Source organism: Apteryx rowi, unplaced genomic scaffold, assembly GCF_003343035.1.
Source record: "Apteryx rowi isolate R43461 unplaced genomic scaffold, aptRow1 scaffold_27, whole genome shotgun sequence".
In the NCBI taxonomy this organism is placed as follows: domain Eukaryota; kingdom Metazoa; phylum Chordata; class Aves; order Apterygiformes; family Apterygidae; genus Apteryx; species Apteryx rowi.
The window spans coordinates 1,090,973-1,115,944 of NW_020449085.1; the positions used below are offsets into that span (position 1 = coordinate 1,090,973).

General features: G+C 42.7%; 1 protein-coding gene across 1 annotated transcript in view; it reads right to left on the reverse strand.

Annotated features, from left to right (window-relative positions):
• Positions 1 to 24,972, reverse strand: part of MYO9A (myosin IXA) — a 191,584-nt gene that overhangs the window by 152,041 nt on the left and 14,571 nt on the right. The window contains exon 2 of the mRNA XM_026068429.1: positions 16,290 to 17,199. Coding sequence (XP_025924214.1) covers positions 16,290 to 17,132 — 843 coding nt within the window. The 5' untranslated portion in view covers positions 17,133 to 17,199. The remainder of the gene's footprint in view (positions 1 to 16,289; positions 17,200 to 24,972) is intronic.

Sequence of the window (24,972 nt, forward strand, 5' to 3'; positions counted from 1 at the left end):
TAAGAATTGACTGGCCATACGCATGGGCTGCTGAACTGGCAACGGTCATTCACAGCCCACCTGATCTCACTGGATTTTTAAGCACAGTTCACAAACCAGAAAAGCATGGTTTGCTGAGCTGCCCGCTAACACTCGCAAGATCTTTGCTCTCTCTAAAACAACGATGTCCTTTTCCTCCATTTCATATGCATCTAAAACTTCTGGCAAGAGAGCATTTGATTTAAATCAAACAGGGCAGCGATTAAGAGAGGCTGCAATTCAGAGCGCAGAAACAGGTGATTCTTTGCTTGAATTTGCAGAAAAAGAGAAGAAACAGGGAAAAGAGTATTGTGACACCATACTTCTGACGCCAACATCCCTGCCCGATACACGATCCTATATAGACAACTTACACAGCGAGAGCATCCACCAGGCAAAGGAACATATTGGGAAGCATAAGTCATCATCCCAATAGTGACCAGCGGTTAGTTCAGGCAATTCGCTTGCTTTCTTTAAAACCAACTTAAAATTAACCCAAAGGCAAGCTAGTTTCGACAACTTTTTCAGCTTCCCACGAAGCTGAACTATCCAAAATAGTTCAAGTTTCCGCCACAGATGCGTACGCTTTTCCTTAGCGAAACCAGTTCGCTCATGCTATCTTATGCATTCTTCTGAAGCTTGAGAATTAACTTAAAAATAATGCTTTCTATGCGCAGGCTGCTAGTTGGATGCCAAACCGCAACGCAGAGGACTCGGCTCAGTGTGATTCTATTTGATTAATCGTTTTGGCCTTCCACATGACACCTGCAGTATCGGCTCTTCTTGCTCAGCTGCACAGTCTCCCAGTACTTGCAAAACGCTATCGCCTGCCAATTTTTTGGAGAAGTTGAAAATATTTGCTCGTTCCCGTTCCTCCTGGAAAGCGAATTCTTCTGCACGCCGCAGCAGTCAGGCGATGCACAGGCAGAACAGCAATGCCCATGGCACTGGGATAAAGCCAGCCTATTTTCCGTTGCACATTGCTGCTGCAATTAGTGCATTACAGCCAAGAGGCGTTTTGCATTTATTTCTCATCTGCCGATGAACGACGCCAGGAACGGCACGAGGGAAAGGGAGGCGAGCAAGACCGCTCAAAGAAAAAGAGCAACGAAACACAAAAATGGCACGTTGCATTTGGCAGCAGCCTGGTATTAGATCACTGCGAATCCCAGCTTAAGCCCCTTAATAAAGTTCAAACATGAATTTCCTGACTAAGGTAAAAAGCCCGGCTAAAATTTATGAGCTGCTGGCAAGTTTACCTCTATCCCAGAGGCCTCCAAATACCGAGAAAACTCTGGCCCCCAAAAGCAGAGTTCAGCCCAATAATTGAAATACGTTCTTCTTTAAGCATCACCGTAACTGCGGTTATAGTCCGGACAAGACTTCAGATTCAATAGGAGCAAAAAGATACTCTAGGAGAAACAAGTTCGATCCATCCAAACGGCAACAAGAGGCATCATTTACCACCTGCAATGAAAACAGGGCTGGCTCCGGGATACTGCTAAAACGCAGCTGCGATGAGGCATTTACAATATATWTTTTTTTCTGGTTCTGTAAATGATCGGGTTGTTTTAAGTACGAGCAGCGCGACTTACTAGAACACATATACACTTTTTGAGCGCCTTAATCTGGAAAGTGCATTTCGAAAGCTTACCCAAGGAAGTTTAATTTTTGGTTAAAAAAAATAGGCATAAGATTTGTATAGAAGGTGGTTTAATTCTCTGTTTTAAGGAGGCGACCCAAATCTTCTCAAGCTCCATCAAATGCAACCTACTCCACCCACTAAGTGACCGATTTATATCTATCCTTTGAATACTGGCTTACAAGAAGTGTCATTGTATAGGACTTTAGAGTATAAGAACTTGTTTTTGAGCTTTACTTCTTATCCATAGGGTAAAAAGCGTTTATATTCGAGTCAAGTGTTCGCACCGTCTAGGGAACGTTGAAGGCCAATCTTGCAGCGTATGCCCCGGGCGGGAGAGCTGTCGATCAGGCTCCAACACTTGGCAAAAGCAAGCCGACGCGACGCCTGCTTGCTGAACGCACACCAGAACATCTCTTCGGATTTAAAGAGGAAAAAAAATATAAAAAGGATTAAAAAAATAAATAAAAATAAACCACCGCCACTTGCCCCAGTCAATCCAGCCATGGAAGAAGTGCTGAAGTTATCTGTTGCTTTTCACTAAATAGCTGGCAGTGACAGCAACAGATGTTGGTCATTTCCACTGACGTTTTCGTCTATGTTTTGGAAGTCAAAAAAAAAAAAAAAAAAAAAAGAAAAGAAAAAGGGAATTTTCTACGTGCCAAGACAACCTTCTGGAGCTGCAAGATCTCCTTACTAAGGAGATATCAGTGCAGCATATCAATTCAGAGTTTCATCATGAAATCTGTAAGCTCTAAAAACAAAACCCCCAAACGGACCCCACACACAAGGAGGAGAGACTCGGAGCCATCCGTTATATCCACCGCTCACGGCCTGCACTTAATCTCTTCTGAATAAAAAGAAAGCATCTTGTGCATCATCTTAGGTCTCGTGCATCATCAAATCCCATCCCAGCTATCACCAGTAATGGCACTACCGGATTCTTGCACAAACTGCTCTGAAGTAGCTGGACTTCTTCACTCCTCCTGGAAGACTGCTCCAGGAGGCCACTGCGCTGATGCTTAAAAGCCTTCCCGTAACTTTCAGCCTGAACTCTTTTTCCAGCTCACTCAAATTTTCCAGGCAAGAGCACATCGGATGCCTCGCTGGAGGCCAGAGAGGTTAGATCTGCCGCATTTCCTTCGTCAAAAATTCGGCTCTGCACAAAGAGAGAGGTGAAGCTAGTCTTGCACAGCCTACGTTTGGTAAATGCAGGCTACAATTTACCTCCTTCCCCATTTCTGCCACATTTTCAGCTATTGCTTGAAAAGTGCTCTAGCCTTGAACACTACTGAGGTCAGACTAACTGGTCTATATGTGACAGCTTCTCCCTTTCCAGCCCTGGATCCACCGTGCAATGCAGCTGCTCTTCTGCACCCATACGGCACCAACCCTGGTCTAAATCCTTGCTCCCAGACCTGCAGTTTCCTGAAACAATTTTTGCATTTCTGGGACAGTTCTCRATTAAAGCTAATTAAAACTTGCACGTTTCGCCTTTATCCCAGATGCGATCACTTTTATTAACATACTTGTGTTCTCATTAGACATTTCTCATACATCTCCTTGTTCAAAACCATTCTCCTGATTAAAAGGCAAGAGTAAATCAGCCTATTTTGGGAGAATCTTTAAGCCTTTGATCCCTACCACAAAGTCACCACTTAGAAATCCCATTTCTTTGTTCTTTTTCCCTTCTACTGAACACCAGGAGACTATAATTCTTGGTAATACATATGTGTGTGCTTATATATATATATATTTATTTATTTATACACACATATATATATGTGGTTTTGTTATCACCTTATGGCTGGAAGTTGCTGAACTTGCTTTCTATCACTCAAAGAAAAAGAAAAAAAGAAAAAAAGAAAAAATATATATATATATAATCTCCAGCCTCATCCCCAGTAGTCATTAGCACAAATACCCCTTTTCTGAGACATGTGCTCTTTCTTCAAAATCTCACTTCCCTCAAAGCTGAGGTTTCCATGCAACTATTATGGCACTTTAAACACAGTTACAGCCTTTTAAACAAAGTTAGAGATTTTGCACGTGTAAACTGAATGTGATAATTCTTTATTCCTTGGAAAGCAAATAAAATGAATACTTTCTTGCATAGAAAAAGTCATTTTTAAAGTTACTTTATTATTTCTGGAAACTCAGACTTCTGAAACACGTGGCACTAGAATTTAAGTATTTGAAAACAGAAGTGTTTGGTAACATTTACATTATACTCTGCAAACCAATTTGCCCATAACCGAACATACTGGTCAACATTAAGTTAACTATTTTCCTAACTGTCAAAATATTAAATATACCCAATAATGCTTAAAATTGGGAATAATCTCAATAACTCAGATTTCTATTTCTCCTGGTAGTCCTAATGGATTATCTGGTTTCCCAGTACCTTCGCTATCAGAAGCGACCAGCCCAGTTTGCTTTCATGCCTGTCAAAAATCCTTTTCCATAACTGCTAACCATCCTGGTTTGGTTTGTACTGTGCTAAATTCTGAATATGCTTTAGATTAACCAATATCGTAACTCTCCCTGATTTCTGGCTTCAATCCCACAGTCAGTGACGAGGTCAGGACTGCTGAGAACCGAAGCACCTCCTCGTGAAAATGCTCAGCCCCTGTGCCAAGGCGGATGAAGTTACTCATCTCGCACCCGGACGGCTTCTCCGAGGTTGACGAGCGCGGCGGCGGAGGAGGACTGCCGTTACGTAACGCAGGCACTGCTCATTTTATCAGCTGCGTGGTTCAGTCAGACCAAAAACTTGAGCTTTCATCTAGCTGCGAGATGCATTTTTATTAAATTGCTGCAAGTTTTAAAATAGAAAACCCTTACTGGCTTAGCAACAGGATACGGAGCCGTTCCGCTGCAAGCGTGCTCCTGCTCTCCAGGTGCAGGCTGGAGCAAATGCAGTTTACGGCAGGCGTTGCAAGCTTCACGCAGCCAAACCAACAGAGGTGGAGCCCATCCGGGTCTATCAGAGACATCACCTCCGATTCAGGAATTCGCCAAGCCACGGAGGACTGCAAGGCGGAGGGTGACCAGGGCGGGATGGTTGTGGCCGGCTCTGCGTCACAAAGCTTCATGAGAACAAGCGGCAACATATACGGGGCACCAACCCCAACAGCGATGAGGAGCTGCTCTAACTTGCTTACTGCTCACGCTGACAGAGAAGGGACGTCATCCAGATGTTAACGTCAAACAAATAAATTGCAATACCGCTTTTAGGAGAAGATTCTTCTCTCTCTTTATTTTTATTTTTTTATTTAAAGCTCCATAAGCCTTTAAAATAAGTGACCTGCAAAATGGCTCCAACTGCTTTGAGCTCAACAGAGAAAAAGAACAGTCTTAAAATTCAGCTTTCACAGAATTCTTGTCCTTCCATCTCATTCACCTTCTCTATCCTCATATGGGTCCAAATCTCCAGTCACAGTGACAAACCCAAAGGCTCAGTTGCCTGGCACTACGTCCATCCCTCAATCGCAATTAAGCGGATAAAAGCAAGCTGCTACGGTTAAGGCAGGTCCTTTCTGCAAGCATAGGAAACAATGTTTTTATTTGCCTACATGAGACTGCAGCAACTAATTTTGAAAACGACTTGGGCAACATAGTTGCTCGATACAACGGTTGCATCGCACTCTGTCACCTACTCAACAGGGCTTTACCTTGGGTTAACCTCTCCACAATATTTAGCTTTAAAGGTGGAATAAATCGATCGCTACTCTGTAGCGGCTAAACGGCTAACTGCCTACGCTTTGCTCTGCTGCTTCACTCCATTGATTGCTGTCAAATCTGTTGACAACAAAACTATTTGGGCAAAAGCACGAGGCACTTGGTTAAACACTGCTTTATATTAGGCAGGCATGGATATCATGGGGAAAGCAGCAGTCTTCTCCAAAGCCTAACAGAGATGAGAGCAGTAGTGGACCTACGGTTTCAGGGCTGTACAGGAGATGCCCTCTCGGTTTCAGGCATTTTCTTTGCTAAAACCCTAAACGATGCTCAGCATCCACACAGATGCTTGCAGTCGTCAATGAGTCCACCTGCTTCCCGCAAGAAGTGGAAAGAGGGAGCAAGGCATAAACACAACATAAATACGGGGGCATTCGGTCCCAGGATCGGATCGGAGCTTGTCACCTCAAAGCCTTCGAAACCACCATGCAGATGAGAGAGGAGATCAGCTCCTGGGCACCGAAATGAAAGGCAAAATGCAGGGTTTGGAAGGTCAAGCCTACGATAAAACTCAGCCAACTGTAATATTGCACTCAAAACCCTGCGGTACCCAGAGAAGCCTACACCCATACCCAGCATCCGTGACGGCCACCGCACCACGAGGCACAGCGATGCCGGGCACTCGAGGCGCTAACGTGACAGCTCCGCGCAGCAGAAGCTGCTAAAAAGCCCAAATTTGTCGGCTGTCACCGCTGTTACTCAGCAAAGACACCTCAGTTCCTGCTTCTTCTGTCTCGCGCCAACGGCACCAGCTACGGCAGAGCTGCTATGAGGCACACGTCTCAACCTCGCCTGCAAAGCCTGCTGCAAAAATTGGGCAGAGGTCCCCGATGGTGAAAAGCCAAAGAGGTCTCAGGAAACGGTCTTAAAAACAAATCTGTACTTCGACTGTGAGAAGGGTGGGGGGGGAGAGAAAAAAGGAAAAAATATATATATATATATGCCTGATGGAGGATATTTTGCATTCGCACAGCTCTTTCCAATCTGTATTACCTGTACACAGTAGGATTAAAAAGTCGCACTTGGGCTATAGGAATTAAGGCCTCGTGGAAGCCTTACTAGACGGCAGCAGTGCAGCCTTTGGCCGAAGCCATTGCTTGCCGGAATACTACATCATCATCATACTGTTTGATGAAYGGATCTAGAGGGGATGAAACAAAAGCTTTCCCCAAAAGAGGTCCCTCCTTCAAGCTTCATAAAACATGCACCTTATATGCGGGTTAAAGAAATCAGCTGTGCTCTAATATCATAAAAAGCTGACAKGGTTTTAAAAAAACCTGCAAAATACTTTGAGGATGACAGTGAATCAGACTTCTGTTCAGAAAGCATAATCTGGATTCATTACGGTTGCATATAAGCACGAACGCATGGTCTCTGCTAGGGACAGACTTGGGATGATATGCATCAGCGGAGGAAAGCAKTGCTACTTTAATAACTTACTAGTTTTCCTGCAGTCATCTCAGCTCACAAACAACAATCGCTGTCATTCAAATACAATAAACTGGATTTTAAAATTAAGCGCAATAACATGCTTGCTGCGGATGTCCAATAACGAAAAAAATGTCAACACAGCAACTGCTAGGACGAGCCTGAACAGTGGAAGACGACACTAAAGCAAAAAGATTGAATCGTTTTTGCACCAGAAAACCAGATGAGCAGCACGCTATTTGATACAGTCTGCAGCAATAYGAGGTAAAATATCACAAGCTAAAGAGCAGCAGCATTTGGAAGGCAGCGGCAAAAAACATTTAATGCACGAGCGTTAATGTATGGCTCCTTTGTGCTGCTTCYGCAGTCGGAGGCCTGCACAAATTCCTCCCCCATTAGACATAATCCGTCTAATCGCTGTGTGCTGCTCCCTCGCTAACCCTTCGGTGCATCGGGAGGGAAAGACTGTAACGCTAAAATCTTGCCTGCTCCACTAAACAGCTGGCCCTAACTTGGACCATACATCTGAGAAACGGGTGAGGATGAGGCCAACAGAGCCTGTTCTGGGGCAGAAACGACCAGGAACGGGCAATGAGTGGAATAGAGATTGTTTTTCTCGCCCCTTCATATAAATCCATTCTTCAGATGTAAAATCTCTATAACCACAGGGCACAGGCTAATGACTTAAAATCAGTGTAYTGAAAATTGAGCTTTGTGAACTGCATTAGATAAGCTAATTAAAAAAAATAAAATTAAAAAATGCATATTTTAATGAAATTGGGGTCAACAACCTCAAAGCTTAACTCCCATTAATAACGCTCCATGCGGACGTAGGAAAAAATATGATTGCGTGAACGCGCCAGATTTGCAACAGCCTTTCTGCAAAGGACATTTTTGAACAACCTCTAAAATTTGCTCTAGGACAACAGCATCGCTTTATTCCACCTGAACCCCAAAAGAGTCTGGGGCTGCTTCGGCTGCTGCGAGCAGCAATCCAGCCTGCTTCGGTTCAGCAAGAAGGAGGCAAAGGGTCTGCTCACTGCCAGTGCAAAGCTCTGCAAGATAAAATTAAAGGCCTTTTAACTTTTTATGTGTTTCTTTAACAATCCAACAACCAGAACAAGCAGGATTAAACAAGGAAAAAAAAAAAAAAAAGAGCTACTGGATTTCTAGACATTAAGACTGAAACTGTAACTTCCACCTACAACTAAAATACAGGCTGGTGTTGAAATATTGTTTCAGAAATTAAGCAGCAATTGCTCCAATGCTGTTCCTAAGATTTCTAATTAAATCACCACTTACTGGGAACACATATAGCTTTGCAACTACTACAAAAAGCTATTATTTTTCAAAAGCAAGCCAAGCACCCCATTTTTTTGGCACAGATGATGCAAACGCACGTCAGCTGTGAATGACAGCAACAGCTCCCACCAGCAAACAGCAACATGAGTTTGCCTGTCCCAGAAAGACWTCGCCTCGGTAATTTTTAAAGCAATTGAGAAATCCCCACGGGGACGTGTTAGGATGCGTGTAAACAGCTGCTTAGGAAATGTGTCTAGTTTTTGTAGCTGCCATTGCAGGACTGGGAAAGTTATGGATGAGAAAACGATCTGACGACTCCTTTAAGTCAAGGCACATCCACTACTTGTCGGGGGACATTTGGGCGTACCTGGGGCAGGCAGAGATTTGCTGCTTTTTCTTTCACACCGAGAATTAACAACGAACAAGATCTGATGCCTCAATTTGCATGCAGATCCCCCCAGCATGGTCTTCCTCTTGCCTCCTCCGCAACAGGGGAGGAAGTCTGAGCGTTTCGGGTGCTGGGGAGGGCTGGGGAGCATGATGTCAACTTTTCATCTGTCTAAAGGTTTATGCCTATGAAAACAGGCCGGGATGCCAAGTATAAAGCTCATTTTGACATTTTTGGAAACCGGTGTCTTAAAACATAGGGCAAGGATGTCAATAATTGAGTTGTGAAGGTTCACATTGATTAAAAGTGTAGGTAAAATTACAATTAATGAAAAATGTTCCTGCATTACAACTCCATGTAGAAGACTTTAAAAAAAGACACCGTTTGAAGAAAAAAACTAGAAAGAGAAAAAACTTGAGACGTGAAGCTATTGCTATGTCACAAAGTTTGAGAGAAAAAGCAGTGCAAGCTATAAGCTTGAATTTCTCCACTAAACGCATCTACAAACACAGCTATTGCTTGAAAAGCCACCGTGGAACAGTTTGCAGAGATGCACCCTCAGAGGCTAAGGGCAAAGCTGGGGATACTTCAGAACAGGCTTCCTCCTCCTCCTCCAGGTCTGCAGGGGTGGGTAACAGGTTTCCCAAAGTCCAGGGAAGACTTCAAAAATAAATATTTGAGAATCGTTAGGCATTCCTTATCTTCTGCCAAAGACCAGTGCAAGAAAAGACAGAAATACCTCTTGCCTTTCTTTGCAAAAGAGCTGACGGCAGCCACCAGCATCAGGCGTCCCTTTCCGAAAAATTAAGGAAGCCTGTAGAATTCAAAAATTTTTTTTTTTTGCCAGAAAACATGAGTCAACAGTAAAACAAGCAGAAACGAGCAAGCCAGAAGAGTTATCTTCCAGCTGGTTGGCCCCTAAAATCCACTGGACTAGACGTCCCTTTTAGAAGTCTCCCAAGGGTTCACACGAGCAGGATTTGTCTCTAGTAGACCTTGAAAAACGAAAGCATACCATGGTCACAGGGCACACAACACCTCAGTCAATGTCCCGACTCAGAAGTCATCAGCAGAGGAAGGAGGACAGGAGACCGAGGTTTCCACATAGCAATAGCCATTTGAAAGCCTTGATGTCTAATGTTCTTGAGAAGCAGTGAGCCCTGAACCACCAGCACACACCCAAAATCTTTACTTCCCCTTCTCACCCTGCGTGCCTCTGCCCGCTTAGTTTAGTATTTATCTCAAACTAACACAATTCCCATCTCCTTTATTTAGATAAGGGATGTCTTAAGTAGGGACAACCTCATGCATTCAGATGCTTGAGTCCTAGCTAATTATCCCAGCTCAGCTATCGGGGCTTTAAAGAGGAACTGTGGGTCCAACAGCTTACACCACCACTTTGCTGGCTGGGGGGACTGTAGATAACACACTTAACATAAAAATAAAAATATATCCCTTTGGACAGGCCTAGTTTTCTTCGCAACTTCTGGAGTTAAGGTGTGGTGATTCAGAGCTGAAAATCCCGACCGACTCGTTTCCCAGCGCTGGTTTGGCATCCCACATCCTAATCCCCGTTGCTTTCTCACAATTAGGGAATTCTAAGGCRATGCTGTCTGCATGTAGGAGGGGATCCACCGAAATCGGGTTTCACAGCATATACATCCCTCAGAAATATTCTGACATTGAATGTTGAAGCTGATAAGCTTCAAATCCCATTCTAAGCTATAAAGCTGTCTAGTAATTACAGCAACGAGAACAGCAAGTTTTGGTACCGCATTAGATCATGGCGGGGTGGGGAGAGGGAGGTCTATACAACTTCAAACTTTCACCCCCCCCCTTTTTTTTTTTTTTTGATTATAAGAGGCTTGAATTGTTCTGGCCCATTAGCTCGGACCTATTAAATTGGATTGTGACCTGGGAATCTTCAGTTAAGTGAATTAATCCTGTGAATCCCATCTATGCCGCCAAGGCAGGCTGAAGAACTGCTTTGCTGAAGCATGTTTTCCTGAAGACTCAATGAACGAGGACCGGGAATACCACACAGAAAAACCTCAAGAAACCGACCTTTGCTTCTGGCCCCAAACGAAATACTGCAATGTAATTCTAAGCACTGCAGTTCTCGAGATTTGAACAGATTTAAAATTTAAAGATACCGGTTATAAAACTGGTAATAGTCCTTAAAAGTTCATATAATACACATAAAGCATCTTTACTTTTCACTGCAAGTTAACTACAGGAAAGCAATCACTTTGTATACAACATTTATTCCATCTAGTTTATCTATGGTAAAACAGCCTCATGTCTAAACTACGGTTTTCCGGGTACAAAACTAATAATTGGAAATCCCGTGATAACAATATACTTTTGGCAGCAACTATGAAATTATAACGCCAAAAGCCACAATTAAAGTAGAAACACTTGTTGTTCTGCATAGGTTGCCTGCAATGAGCTCCTCCTATTCCCCCCTTAAAGAATAAAAGTGAACTTGTCAGGGTGGAAGGGGAGGGGAAAATGAAAATGAAAATCTAAATGAAAAGCAAACTATATATTAGTAGTTAAGCAGCAAAGTCATTCACTCCAGGTCCCAGGTGGAGCATCAGGTTGATCATAACGAAATTTTCATCCAAAGTATTGCATGAAGTATCTCAGAAACAGAACTGAATTACACAGCAAGCGTAGCACGTTAGCACATGCAAGCACATGCAATTTTTCCTCCGATATCCAAATAAAATAATTCGATTTGAGAAGCTCAGTCTTGAAACCAAAGAGCAAAACTGGCAAACGCAGCTCTGCTTATGCCATATGAAAAGAAGGCAATCTTGTATAGGGAAAAATGCTACATAAGAAATTGGGAGGAAAAAAAAAATACAGAAAAATATAAAGAAAATCACCTTCGTAAAACCCATTTGGACCCCATCTTTGTTTAAAAAGTATGGCATTTAAGTAACACCATTTATCACAAAACGAACAGTGAATCACGTTGCTACTATAATGCCATAATTACACATAATTAAAAAAAAGATTTGTTTGAAGTCAACCGGCACTGTTGAATATTACTGAAAAAGGTATGTTGTGGCATGAGAATAACCATTCCCAAAGCACCACTGACTGTCTATTAAATCCCATTTTCGGAAGAAGACAAAAGCGCTCAGGCTCAGCACACACCTGCAACTCAAGTCACTGCTATGTACAACTATTTGACAATACCACTGCATTTAGATGACCGTAACAGCGTGCCTTGACGGCACTCCCCAAAAGCGTCCTTTGGACGAGGCTCACAGGAACCACGTAATGACATCTGCAAGAGAGATTTCCCAAAGAGCAGCTGCCTTCGGCTAGTCAAAACGGTAAAGCCGGAGCGCAGCGAAGCGGCACAAATTCTTAGCTTGCTACACTTGCGCTCCTCCCACGCTAGCGCAACTGCAAACGCAGTGCCAGGAATGGACGGTTCGCTTCACTCAGTCATTCCTCTAGAAATGCTTTGCAAGCAAGTAGAAAAGGGAAGGTGTAAACAGGCTCAAGTATACCCAGGCTGAAAGACTATTCCCAAAATTAGAAGCGGAAGCATGAAGAGGTACGTCCCTGTGCACTGCCTCCTAAAAGACAAGCCGGAGCTGAATTTAATTTTAAGCATGTGGAAGGGTGAACAAGGGGATCAAAGAAAGCTTCTGGAAGAAGGGAGAAGAAAGAGAGAAAAAAAGATATTTAAGAAGAGCATCCACACTTAAAGAAGCGAGTGAGAAAGTCTGTTCCAGGTACAAATGCAAGGAATCACAGCAAAATCAAAGGGGCAGACTGGTCTTGGGGTAACATCACTCATTATAGTCAATCTTCTCCAAAGATCCCTTAAAACAAATTTTAGGGAGCAAAGGAAAAGCAGAAGTATGCACAGCTTATCTTTAAGACTGACTGGTTTGTGAATATTTTGAACCAAAATGGAAGACCAGAAGAAATTCTGGAGTAACCTAACTTTTGTGGAGAGACCTGGAGGCAGCTACAGAAGTGCAACAACAGAAGTGCAGCTGCCAAAGCAAAAGAATGCAAACTACTGTTCCAGAAGCCGAAGAACCAGCAGACATGATTCCCTGAATTCATGATGTGTCAGATGGTAATTTTTTTTTTTTTTTAAATAAAGACAGCTGCAGATCTAGTGAAAGGAGAGCAGAAAAGCATATTACATCCTTCCCCTGTGCCCAATTCCAACACGCAGAACAGACTGGAGGAAGAAGCAGCGTGAATAGAAATGACAATCATCACGAGAGCTTTACCAGCAGCTATTTGCATAGCTCTCCTCCATCCAAGAGCAAAGCAGGTAGATCTAAAGAGTCCCATCCTGAAACATGAGGGTAGCAACTGCAGTCCTGATAAGCAGTAACTTTCTAATTGCACTGTGCTAAAATTGCTTGCATTTTATCTCCCTGTTCAATAGTATGAAATAACAGGCAGAAGACAACCAAGAGCAGGCAACACAGCAGCTCACGGGGAGCCTCTCTTTCTGGTCTCTGGACACAAGCTTGTTTGACTACAAGCAATGCAGAAAGCTGGAAACTGTAGTGAGATTTTGCATGAGCTTGAGAAGGTTCTTGGTGTTCAAACATACAGAGCACGTTGGGGGCAACTGGCTGTGCGTATTCCAATTAGACCTCACTGAGTATATGCACACACGTGTACGGACATAGACCGTTGAACGTGGAGTTTTGTAGTGTTTGAACACACTGAAAGAAGCGATTGAGACTTAAAATAATTTGAAACCCAACATGTTAAGAAAAAGTACAGTTTGTTTTTGAAAAAAGCATTTAAAGATCTTTCCCGTAGGTGGAATAGTTGTCCGCTTAAGGGGCTGCACCAATGGACTTTCAGTCTGTCACGCTCAGGCATTTTGCAACTGGACTATAGGACCTATTCCTGAAGGAAAGAGAATTTAAGAAAAAACAATTTCCCAAACCTCTTTCTACCCCCTGGCCTTCTGGGGATCTCTTCATCATCCCTGGAAATCTAAGCTAGATGGGGACTCTCTCTCCTGCGCTACTTAAGAGAACTATAAAGCACACGTTTGTCCAGCAAGATACAATGAACAATAAAAAACATGCCAAAGTCAAACTTTACACTATTCGCCAGACGTTGGATGAGATTTATTTCCACTGTAAACTGCAAGCATAACCCATTCTAGACCAACAGCTTCAGAAACAGGCATCCAAACTTTTCAAAAAACAACAGAATTGGAGCTGGTATGCAATAATTGAAGAAAACAGGTATGAAAACTAACTTGGTCAATGAGGTCCCATCTGTTAAAGGCCATCAAATGAAGCTACAGGGAACCAGGCTCAAAACGAACAAAAGGTGGTGTTTCAGGTCTCCCACCCGCCATGGGTAGGCCCCTCCTCACAACTGATGTTCTGGAGGCAAGACATTTCCATGGTTTCAAAGGATAAATAAGGCATGTCCTTGCAAGAGAGATCTATTAGGGGTTACAGAATAAGTCAACCACAACAGTCTTGGAAAAAACCCTCAGTGAAAACAGTTGGAAGCTGGGAGAGCATTAAGGGGAAGGTTGCTTTATGGATGCTGCATTCCCACTCTTCTCCAGGCCTCTGCAAATGGCCACTGCTGAAGACAATATTGGACTATGGTGATCCTCACTCTGAACCCAGGTAGCTGTTCTTAGAGTCTTATCATAAGCAGTTCTAATATACTGATCAATTTTTAAAAGCTAAGAAGGTGAGAAAACGGACTGTAGGGACAAGAGGCAAGAAACACAATAGTTTTAGATAAGCTAGTCCCCAAAACACACATCTCTCAGCTATTACAGGGCAGTAGCAYACACTGTCATTGACCAAAGCGACATCCCTTTTTTATGACACTGAAAATACATACTTTTAAAGGCCTATTAGCAGTTTAAATACCTTTTCAGAGATGGAGTGCATCAGACATCAATACCTTCTGCAACAGGCCGAACAGCACCAAACGCTTTGCAAAAAATGCTGGGCCTACCTAGACATAATGAACTTCGGTTCATTCAGCCTTATACAGAGATCTGCCTTTTTCTGTAGACTCACGGTCTATGATTTTATTGCTCTATGATAACATGGTTTTAAATGTAGCATTCAGTTGCAGAAATCCAAAGCCTGGTTACTCCCCCTTTGCTCCTGAAAAGAAAAGAACTGAAAATGAATCAAGATCTGTTTGACTGCAGCTATGAGTTAACCAGAGACTACTAGGGCCTGGTCTAATACTTTCTAATCGACTCCAGCCAGAAACAGCTTCACAATCCTTTCCACACCAACAGAAGAAACACTGGACAAAATAAGAACTGGGAACCCACTTCACTGCATGCTTTGAAAAAATGAACACAAGGGAGCTTCATGAAGAATGTCAAAAGGCGGCATTTGTCATTTCTCCATCTTTGGTTTGTTATGGATCTTTGCTTCTTTTCAGGACAAAATTCATCCAGAATGACTTAGTCATTTGCTAATTTGCTAATGTGAAAACAGAAAAAACTTGTAGGCTTTGCAAGATGAAGCTGTTCACTTATCCCGAGCTGAGACATCCATGAGCACAAAGCCTGAACACGCTAGTCCTTCCTCGGCTCCCAAGCTTCTGCTGGTAGTTTAAGTTGACCCAAACCCTCAGACTCATTAATGGAATAAACGCAAACACAGAACAGATATGTTTGTCTACAGCTGTCAAAACAGTTGCACCGTTTTGCAAGATAAGGCCAAAGCCCAAAACAACAGCTAGAAATAAGAATTGAACAGTTTCCAATTGCGAGAGTTTTGCTTTGTTGCCCGTTTGACTGAGACACCAGTCACGCAGCCACAGCCAAAATGCAGTTCACATACGCAGATGAAAGTTCATTTAGAAATAATCAGGGAACTGACAGCAAGCTTTTCGGACAAGAGGGAGGAGTGTTTCCACAGCCAGCAGCAGCTGGCCTTTCTTAGAAAGCCACCCCTTTGTATCCCAGTTTCAAAGGGGAAATGTGTCATAGCTGAAGTGATTTTTCCAAATCCGATGCTCCCATCACCCAAGAAAGACACACGCAAAGCCGTGTGCCAGAAGGTTTTAATRAGCAAAACAAAAAAACCCTGACAAATTTAAGAAAAACAATTTCAAGAAATTATGCAATCAACTTGAGAGCAAAATAAATAATAAATACTTATATCCCTCTTTAGAGTTTCATACCTGGGAAGTTAATGGTCCAGTTCATCTAATCTCCTCTCCTGCAAAAGTTCTCATAAAGCAACAAATCACACAGGCTAAACCTCAAGCATATAAAAACCGAGGGCTGAAAAATAAACTCTTGACTTATTAAAGTTAGCTTTGATCTATTCTCCATCTCAGCAAAGTTGAGTGTAAAGAAACTCTTCAAATATAACACCACCTATGTACTACATGTAATAAACTCAACTTTCAATGTATTATACAACAGGCTTCTGTTAATTCAAGAAAGCTTTTTTTCATACCTTTATGAATTTTTCAAATTGAAAATCACTGAAATGTACCAGTAGTAAAGAACACTTGACTGAAAATAAATGCATTAATGACTCTGCCAAAAAGCCATTTGCTGCACCTTATTTTTGCTGTAAAAGTTAGYATTCCCAGGCAGAGAAGCAGCTTCCTCTTATCGCTAACACTGTTGTTACTTTGTTTATTACCAGCATTTACCAAGTAACCTCAGATTAGTCTCATAATAAAACCACAACTACTGGGATTTTTTTTTTTTAAACACCATTATAAGAAGTTTCCACAGTACTATCATTTTCATCTTACCTCAAGCACTGGTCCAGCTCCAAGAATAATCTGTTCTACTCCGCTAGCAAATCCTTTCTGGCTGAGGGCAGTGAGGTGATGAATCAGAAAGTTTGTGCTCTGTGTTTTTCCTGACCCACTTTCTCCTGAAATCACAATGCACTGGTTCTTCCTCCGCTGAAGCATTGCATGGTAGGCCACGTCCGCCACAGCATAAATATGGGGCTCCAGCTTTCCCAGCTGATGGTTATCATACATTTTAACATATTTAGGATTATAAATAGGTAGAAACTTGAACGGGTTAATAACTATTAGGATGCTGCCTACATAGGTGTAAATTTTTTCTTGCTTAAAGCGGTTTCTGAGGTTTTCCAAGAGCGTTTTCTCGTTTAAGTCTGGTAGGCTGCACAAATCGTCATAGTCCTTCTGCTGCGGCTGGGGAAGGAAGCCACGCTCCACCATCCTGCGGCGCTCCTCCGTCACCCGCAGCCAAGACTGCAGGCTGCCGTAGTGAATAGACCCGTCGAGATTCTTCTCCCTCAGAAGGAAGCGATAATCCTCTCCACTTATCCGGTTCTCGAGGGCCATGCGAGGCCACATCATCATGCGCTGGACCGGACAGTCCGTGGGGTTGAGGATCCATTCCTCCCCCCCAAACTCCTTCACTTCCGCAAGGACGTAACATTTTGTTTTCTCTAGCTGAAGTTTATTAATGAGCGAATCGATCACCTCGGCCGCCGTTGAGGTCTTCCTGGCAGTAATGGGGCAATAGATAGTCCCTTCGGCAATGCTCCCGGGGTATATGTGCAACGTGTACTCGCTATCCTCAAAGCGTCGTCTGCCTCCAACATCATTCACACTCATATTGGATCCTTTCCCATCAGTTCCCGCGCTGCTTAGTCAGGACAGTCATGTCATCATGCTATCAACACTAAAAAAATAAAAGCCAAAACAAAAATAGGTTAGGCATTTTATCTTGTCGGGAATCTCCGGGAAGACTGACACGCACAGTGAAGAGCAATACAGAGGAGCAGCCTAAATAATGCTACCAATCACCTGCAGAAAGTAACTCATCACGCCGAGCCGACATTTGACAGGAGAGCAGAGTTTTAATACACCAAAGCTGTAAAGAAAAACGCACTCAGAAGATACTTAACGCACAAACGCTAATCACTTCAGGCCCAACTCTTCTCAGACATAATTACCTAGGACACCTCAAGCTTTTACTAATTTTTCCCCTGATTGTGAGGCACCGCAAATTCAAAGAGACCCTCTGGTTTTGAATCGATGTATCCTACTGGGAATAAAATCAGTAGGAAAAAACAGTATTTTGCGGACAGCATACCAGATAGCATACTGAAGCAACCACAGCATTCTTCTCGTGTCAAAAGGTTGCTGCAGTCTGTAAGACTGATGAAAATTACCAAATAACTTATTTGCAAGTTAATAACACTTAGATTTTCCTGTTTACATGCTTCAGGCAGCTTCAGGGCGAGTGTCATTCAATGAACCACGACTTTGAAAACCAGCCCTCGATTTTCCAAAGACCAATTTACCCATGCACATCAATTAGCTATTTTGCAGAAACTGCAAGACTACTAAAGCTTTGGAGGTTTTGAACAGTCTTCTAAAATGCTAACTTAAAAATATTACCTCCAAGGCATATTCCAACTGAACAGAAAACGTCTGCTTTGTCACTACAAAGGCCTTCCCAGACAAAGTTTAAAACGACTCTTGAAAAACAGTTACTTGCCTAGCCTGAGGTTTAAAAAAAATAAAAATTCAATCGCCCAGCTGCTAGGAGCTCCAAGCTCTTGCCCGCTGTAAAGGGAAGCGGAGCTTCCAGGCAGGCGCCGAGCCAGATGGCACCAACGCCAACACGCCTGACGCCGTGCTCAAACGCTCCTGAGATAAGGAGCTTCCATCAGGGTGACTTACCTGCTCCTACCACTGCTCTGAAATGCCTCTTGCAAAAAAAAAAAATCTTCCGTTTAGCATGTATTTATGGTACATTACACCCCCAAATTTTAGATGTTTCCCATTAAGATGAAACGGCTGTCGTTTTTGACTGCAGAGCTGTTCCTTGACCCAGACATGCTGCACCATAGCATGTGCCGGCGGATAGACTCCTCTCCCCTCTTCTCTAGGAGATTTTCAACCAGTCAGGATCCAAACAGTAACAGCTTTCCACCCCGCACGTCAACCTTCTCAGAGATGTTCATATCTAATACCAGACGTGAAGTATTATGACCAACTTGCTCATACAATCTCGCTTTTCAACCATCCCATATTGTCTAAATAACACAGAAAGCAAACCTCCGGTGTTGAAACATGTTAAATGGACAGGGAATTGCTCAAACTTAGTAACCACAAAAACAAGACATCCTAACCGCCCTCCCAAATAAAAGGAGTTGCCAGATTAGTGGTTCTCAGTGCTGCAGCTCTGATTAATTGTAAGGAATAAACTCTCAAAGCTTCCCTAGAAGCCCTATTCCAGTCTAAAGACTAAAGATAACCCTGAAGAAACACAGAGGACCCTAAGCATCAGGACACGGGCAATAAAGTGGCAGGAGAAATTTAATGCAGGTAAATGCTATGTGATGCACACCCTGACTTTGTGTATAACCTGATGAGCTCTGAGCCGAGAAGTGCCCCTCAGGAGGGACATCTGGGGACAACGACAGATAGCTCCCGAGTGGCAGCAAAAGGTTCAGGGGTCTGAACCCCCACCAGCTTTAGGGAGCTCCTGAGCTTTGGGGATTGCGAAGAGCATTTGGAGGAAGTGCTTTATACGCTTGCCCTCTCCCCAAGCTCCTCCCTAGTCGCCATCTCCATACGGCTGGGATTTGCACATTTACGTAATTTATTGCAACCGTTTCTGCGCTCCTCAAATGAAAAAGCATTGCTTTCTGCTGTATTGTTTCTCGCTCACATATTTCATTAAGTATATTATCCCTAACCATACGCCGTTTGAAGCGAAGAAATTACTATGTCACAGTGAAATACATGTGGCGCGGATTCACTGCGCATTGCTTGGTAGCAGGACATACATTATATCCTGGGAAATGCTCCAGCTGCTTTCCTATAGATTTAGGACACGCACAGATGCGGCAGGGATGATGTCAGTTAAGGGCTGGGTTGGGCTTGCTTTGTTTAGCTCTTGACTATCGAATCAGCCTTTCTTGATGAGGGAAAAAACACTTAACTTCAGCTAGATAATTCTTGGCTAAGACTTGACTTCAAAGCTTAAGGCAAGACGGTTTGCTATTTTTATTCGAGTTATCGGGGACCGCTGACTCACACGAGAACTACAAACAACGCAAGTCGGCTCGCTCAAGTAAACCTACCTGCCCTTCCACCTCCTCTCTCCCCGCAAAGGCCTGCGAGTTTGATAAGTTCTCTATGAAGTTATCATCAGAGGTCTGCCGCGCTGCCCTGCCTACCAGAAAACTTCTGTTCACTGCCACATAGATGCTTATCCTGCGCGGACTCAGCAGCGTAACGAAGAACTGCACCTTCCGTATCCAAAAAACTTGAAGTCCGACAGAAGAGAGAGCCAAGCACAACGTACAGAGAGCTAAAGACACCCGCAACCTTGGAAGCGGACCTCAAAAGAGCCAGGTCCCCTAGAGCCATCTGCACGCCAGAAGTCTCCACCAACAGTTAAGAAATTTAGCGAGGTGAGAAAGCGAAGAGTTGCTAATTTGAGCCTCATAAAATACAGGAGCGCTACATGATTTACTTTTAATAACATTAAATATAATCTCTGAGTATTATGGTATGGAGGTCAAAGGAACATTAAAGAAGATGATTGCTTGGGGTCTCCCAGCCACTGAAGCACGTGAGCCTGGCTTTGCTCAAACATCAAAAACACCTCTTGGGGACAGCGAATTTTAAAAGCACATTGGAGAAAACACTGTAACGAAACGTGAATAACTTTGGGTGATTAGCGTACGTCAGCAGTGAGGTTCTCTTAATGAAAACACGGTTCAAGTAGGCTGCCGTATTAGCTTTTATATGACTTTTTAAATTAACAATAATTTTTGCTTTTGGACACAAAAATTTAAATACAGACATGAAAAAGGCAACACAAGAATAAGTGCTCTATAACCCATAAATACTTGCTCTGTACACTACCTACTTTAATTAAAGACGCTTAGCATTGCTGTGTGTTCGCATTTAAGTGAGTCTGTCAAAATTACAATGCATCTATGCAGGCAGATCATTTATAAAAGCTTATGAAGGAAAAAAAAAAGCTAACATCTCACTGAAATAGTATACTTGTGTCTATGCCCAAGTAAGCGGGAGATTATAAGATTACCTGGCTTTAGCACCAAGCTATCTTTCAACCATTACACTAACGTACCGACTTTGGCAAGGATGAAGAAAGCAGTAATAGTATGCTGATCCCGCAGGAGATGGAAACCTGGAGGATACATTAGAACTTAGAGGTCAAAAATAATTGCAAGCTCCCATGAATGCTTTGGCCAAAATTTATGGATTGCGCGTACCTGCTAATGGAAGGACTTGCATGCCGTTGAGAATTCACGGCATTTTAAACCAAAACACTTTCTGCCTAATATTTTCAACATTTTCTACATTTGAATGAAGACTTTGATTCAGATCTAACTCTGCCTGCTGGTTTTGCTCAATTCTGCTATCATAACATAATTTCACTTGCAAYGTGAAAAGCATGATCTGTAAAGAACAAATTAAACCTTATGTCCTACTACATAACCAAGCAGATTAATATTTACTAGGAGCTCAGTGGTCCTTATAAAAACCACAACAATAATTTGATCACTAGCAGACTGGCAGAAGTAGTTTGCTAAAATTATTGATGATCAATTAGGTTTTGTGCACAAACTAAACATGCAAATAGTGTAAGTTTTATTTTTACACTATATACAATCTTCTACTAGTTGACCTAGTAGACTAGTAGTCTCAGTTTCTTAAATATTGGTAGCGGATATGATTTCTCAAAGGATTATGAAAATATACATGACTACATAAGAGTCAGTGCTCTTGTCCTGGGGGGCTGAATTTTTAAATCAAGTGTTATTTTGCAAGCAATATCAAGGTGTTGCCTATGCTTCTGTCCCCTTTTGAAAGGGCAGAAGTTTAATGTCGCACTGGGACATACCTACCGCAGTGAACCAAGGCCAGCTAATAAGCTGGTGGCAGGAGGCTGCAGACCACATTCCTCACGGTCCCCGCGCTGGCGAGCCGGAAGCGCTGCAAACTCCGCGAGGCCCAAGAGGCAAAGGGGGCAGAAGGGCAAATCGGGAGACTCCGTCATTACATTTACCACAAAGTGCATAAATGGAGGCTCAGACATGAGCTGTTTGGTTTCCTACTTTTCCACGCAGAAAGACAAGTCTCAATATTGCCCTTTTCAGGGACAACGTGAGCAACATATGGCCGAAAGCCAGAACAAGCCATCCACTGGAAGCATGAGTACCCGTCATAAATAATTTGTGACAGCTAAAGCTTGAAATCATGGACAGAGTTTGCCAAATATTGGATGACTGGGGAGGAAAAAAAAAAAAAAAGAGTCAGTGCTGAGGCTGCTAAAGGGGAAATTCTGGAAGCAAAGTTCACTTTGCTTTACTATAACATCTCATCACCCAGATAAACCTTCTTCCCATTCCTAATCCTCTGATAATTGTAACAGCTACTCTTGTTCAAGATGGACTGGATTTATCCATCCACCAGTGCATCAACATACATACTATAYGTGGCAAAAACGCTTGAAACAGAAAACTTAAAAACCTGATACAGAAACAGGCCAATTTAAACATATTTCGCTCTTTAATCTGAATATATTGGCATAAAACCTATACGAATTTCTTTTAGACGCCAACAAAATAGTGTAGTACTGCTGTTGCCCGAATGACAAGCCTGTGACATCAAAACTGTTGCTGTACTGCCACATTTGTGACAGCTGAAGCCGTAAAAACTAGTAGATCTTAGAAAGGCAGAAAATCCATTCAGAAGCCTAACTTTTCCTTGCATAAAGAGGCGAAAAACAAGGGCAGAGAATTTACTTTGTTTATTAACAAAAACGTCCATAAAAATGTGCATGGTTTCAATAGTCCAGAATACGGTTATTCTGTCGTTTTACAAATCATTTCATTTGGTAATTTATATTATGCTAATTTGCGCCTTTTTATCATCTTTCTCTTCTGCGCTATGTTTTCTCTCCCTGTTATTTGCTAATGGGAAAGAAAGGGCAGAGCACAGCTTCATTATCGACTCTGGAATACCTCAAAGAGCCTCAGATTGGGAGCGTACGATACAGTGCTATCTAAAACCAACAGTGTTTATGTACCCATGGACTGGCGAGGGCAAAGAAAGGAGCTGCAAATGAGACTTTATCTGTATTGCAGTAAAACTGCATGCAAGAGCTGTATAAGAAGAGTTTGATCCAAAAGAATTAAAACCGCACACGAGGAGGAATATTGAGATTTGTGAATGTTGCAGTGCGCGTTTATCATCACAACGCAAATTTATCTTTCCTTTCAAAGAAGCAAAGTTGGATAGGAAAAAAAAGAAATTCAGCACTCTAGGATTCTCTGTATACATAATGAAGCTCTTCCAGATGCATTTAAGAGTAGTTTATTTGGATGGTCAAAAGTCAAGCAGCTAAGCAAGACTCCAGCCTAGTAAGATGACCAAAATTAGAACAGAAAACGAAAGCAGGAAGGGGAGAATTGAGACACGCTTGTAAACATGCAGCGGTGTCAGCAATCCCCGCTGTAACTGGAACGATGGAAACCCAGCTGCAAATTCAGAACCGAAATGCGGTCCCCAGAGGTGCCGGCCTCCCACGCTCTTAGGCCCGGAGGGAAACCTATGGCAGCTAGAACAGGAGTGCAATGTCTGGTACATCTTAAGGGCACGTTTTACTGTTTTGGTGCTTTCTTTCCTCTCCCTTTATTTCTTCAATTTGTCTCCAATCAAGAATTCTTCCTTCCTTCCTAAGCTAAAAATCCTTTTCGTTTAAGCCTGCCTAGAGCTCAAAGCAAACGTGGGGGAATCTAGCAAATCTGGCGTCCTTTTACTTCCTGAGATGTAGCAAACCCAAATAAATGATTCTCTAAATAAACCCTCCCGACGTCTGCAATCCAAAGCAGATTCATAAATAGTAGAAGGTGGGTTTTGGCTGTTTTTGTCAGGAGTCGTAATAAAAGGAGCAACCACATTTGGCAGGCACTAACCACCGTATCTCCGATAGGGGGAAGATGGTGAAAATACTTCTGCAAGAGTGGGTAATCCCACACTGTCATGCCTTTACAGTCAACACAGAGCTATACTCAGCCTCCAAGCAAGATTCCCAGGATTTAAAATAAGTTGTGAATACCCAGCTAAAACTATGTAAATAGCTCCCAAAGATTTAAAGACAGCCATCCTAAACACAACCTAAAATAGGCTGCAAATGTTCTGTAAGCTGTTCCTAAGCTCACCGGCTTCTGCCTTTGGTTGAAAACAGAGAAAGYGGAAAGCGATAGCAGGCTTATTTTTCCCATATTTTTCCACTTTTATTCATCACTTTATGCAACTCTACCAATGTCTATCTATTCACCTCTGTGTTAAACCATGAGACTGGCACTTTAGCTTGTCATTTGGAAGCTTTATCACTGCAGAATATGTTCTGCTGTGCACTTGAGGTCTTTTTTTCTTTCTCAGATGGGTTCTGTTCGCCCTGACACTGCATTCACAGCTGAGGCATACATTAGCACAAATCCATGCTCTGATCTTTGACTTCTTCCTTTTAAGAGGTCCATGGAGACACAGTGTACCCTTACTGTTTGCAGACAAGACTCCAAAAAAAAAAGTTTCAAAATAAAATAACTGACCTCATAAGACTCCTCACAACCTCTTAAGAGTCCAAGTACTTTGAAAATTGTCCACAAAAGAGTTAGCATGCTCTAGAACATGGACCAAATCTTTCTAGTAGAATCTAGGCACACACTAACATAAAGAGCAACAGTTAGGGATCGACAGCAAAAGGCAGACTTGCCAGCTACTTTGCTTTACCTATAACCTAAAGCACAATTTCAAATCTTCAGACGTAGAAACTTTTCCCCCATGGATGCCCACTTAATGCCGGGTGCGACGGAAAAACGTACGACGTAACCTTAGATGATGGACCTGACCCATGGGACTGCCCAGCAAAAGTTAACACTCTAAACTTGGGATACATGCTGGCTCCATTCTGCAACAAGACAACTAATAAAATAGGTACAAAAGTAGTAAGTTTACACGTGAATCTGCTCCAAGAGYGAGAAGGTTTGCAGAGGATACCTTACCAGATGATATTCCCTTCCAGAACCTGAAATTAAACCCACATTTTGCGGTTTCGACAGTCCTCTGATGTCGAAGACATAGCTATGAAYACCACTTAGCGGTTTGTCTCCTAGCAGCTCAAAGAAGGGATAGGACACTGCTACAAGTTAATCATACTCTTGCTGATGACCCATGTGGAAACCTGCCAGCTTCTGCAAGACCTTCCATCTAAGGCAAACTGAAAAGGAACCAAAAAAAAAAAAACCCCTAAAAAAATTACAAAGTTGCCAAATCAAGTACTCTCAGAAGCCTCCGCAAATACAATTCTTGGGAACAGGGAACAGAGTTAAGACATGAATAATAACACAATCACTTACTCTTCCCCTTAAGGTCAAAGCACCTTCCATGCACAGAA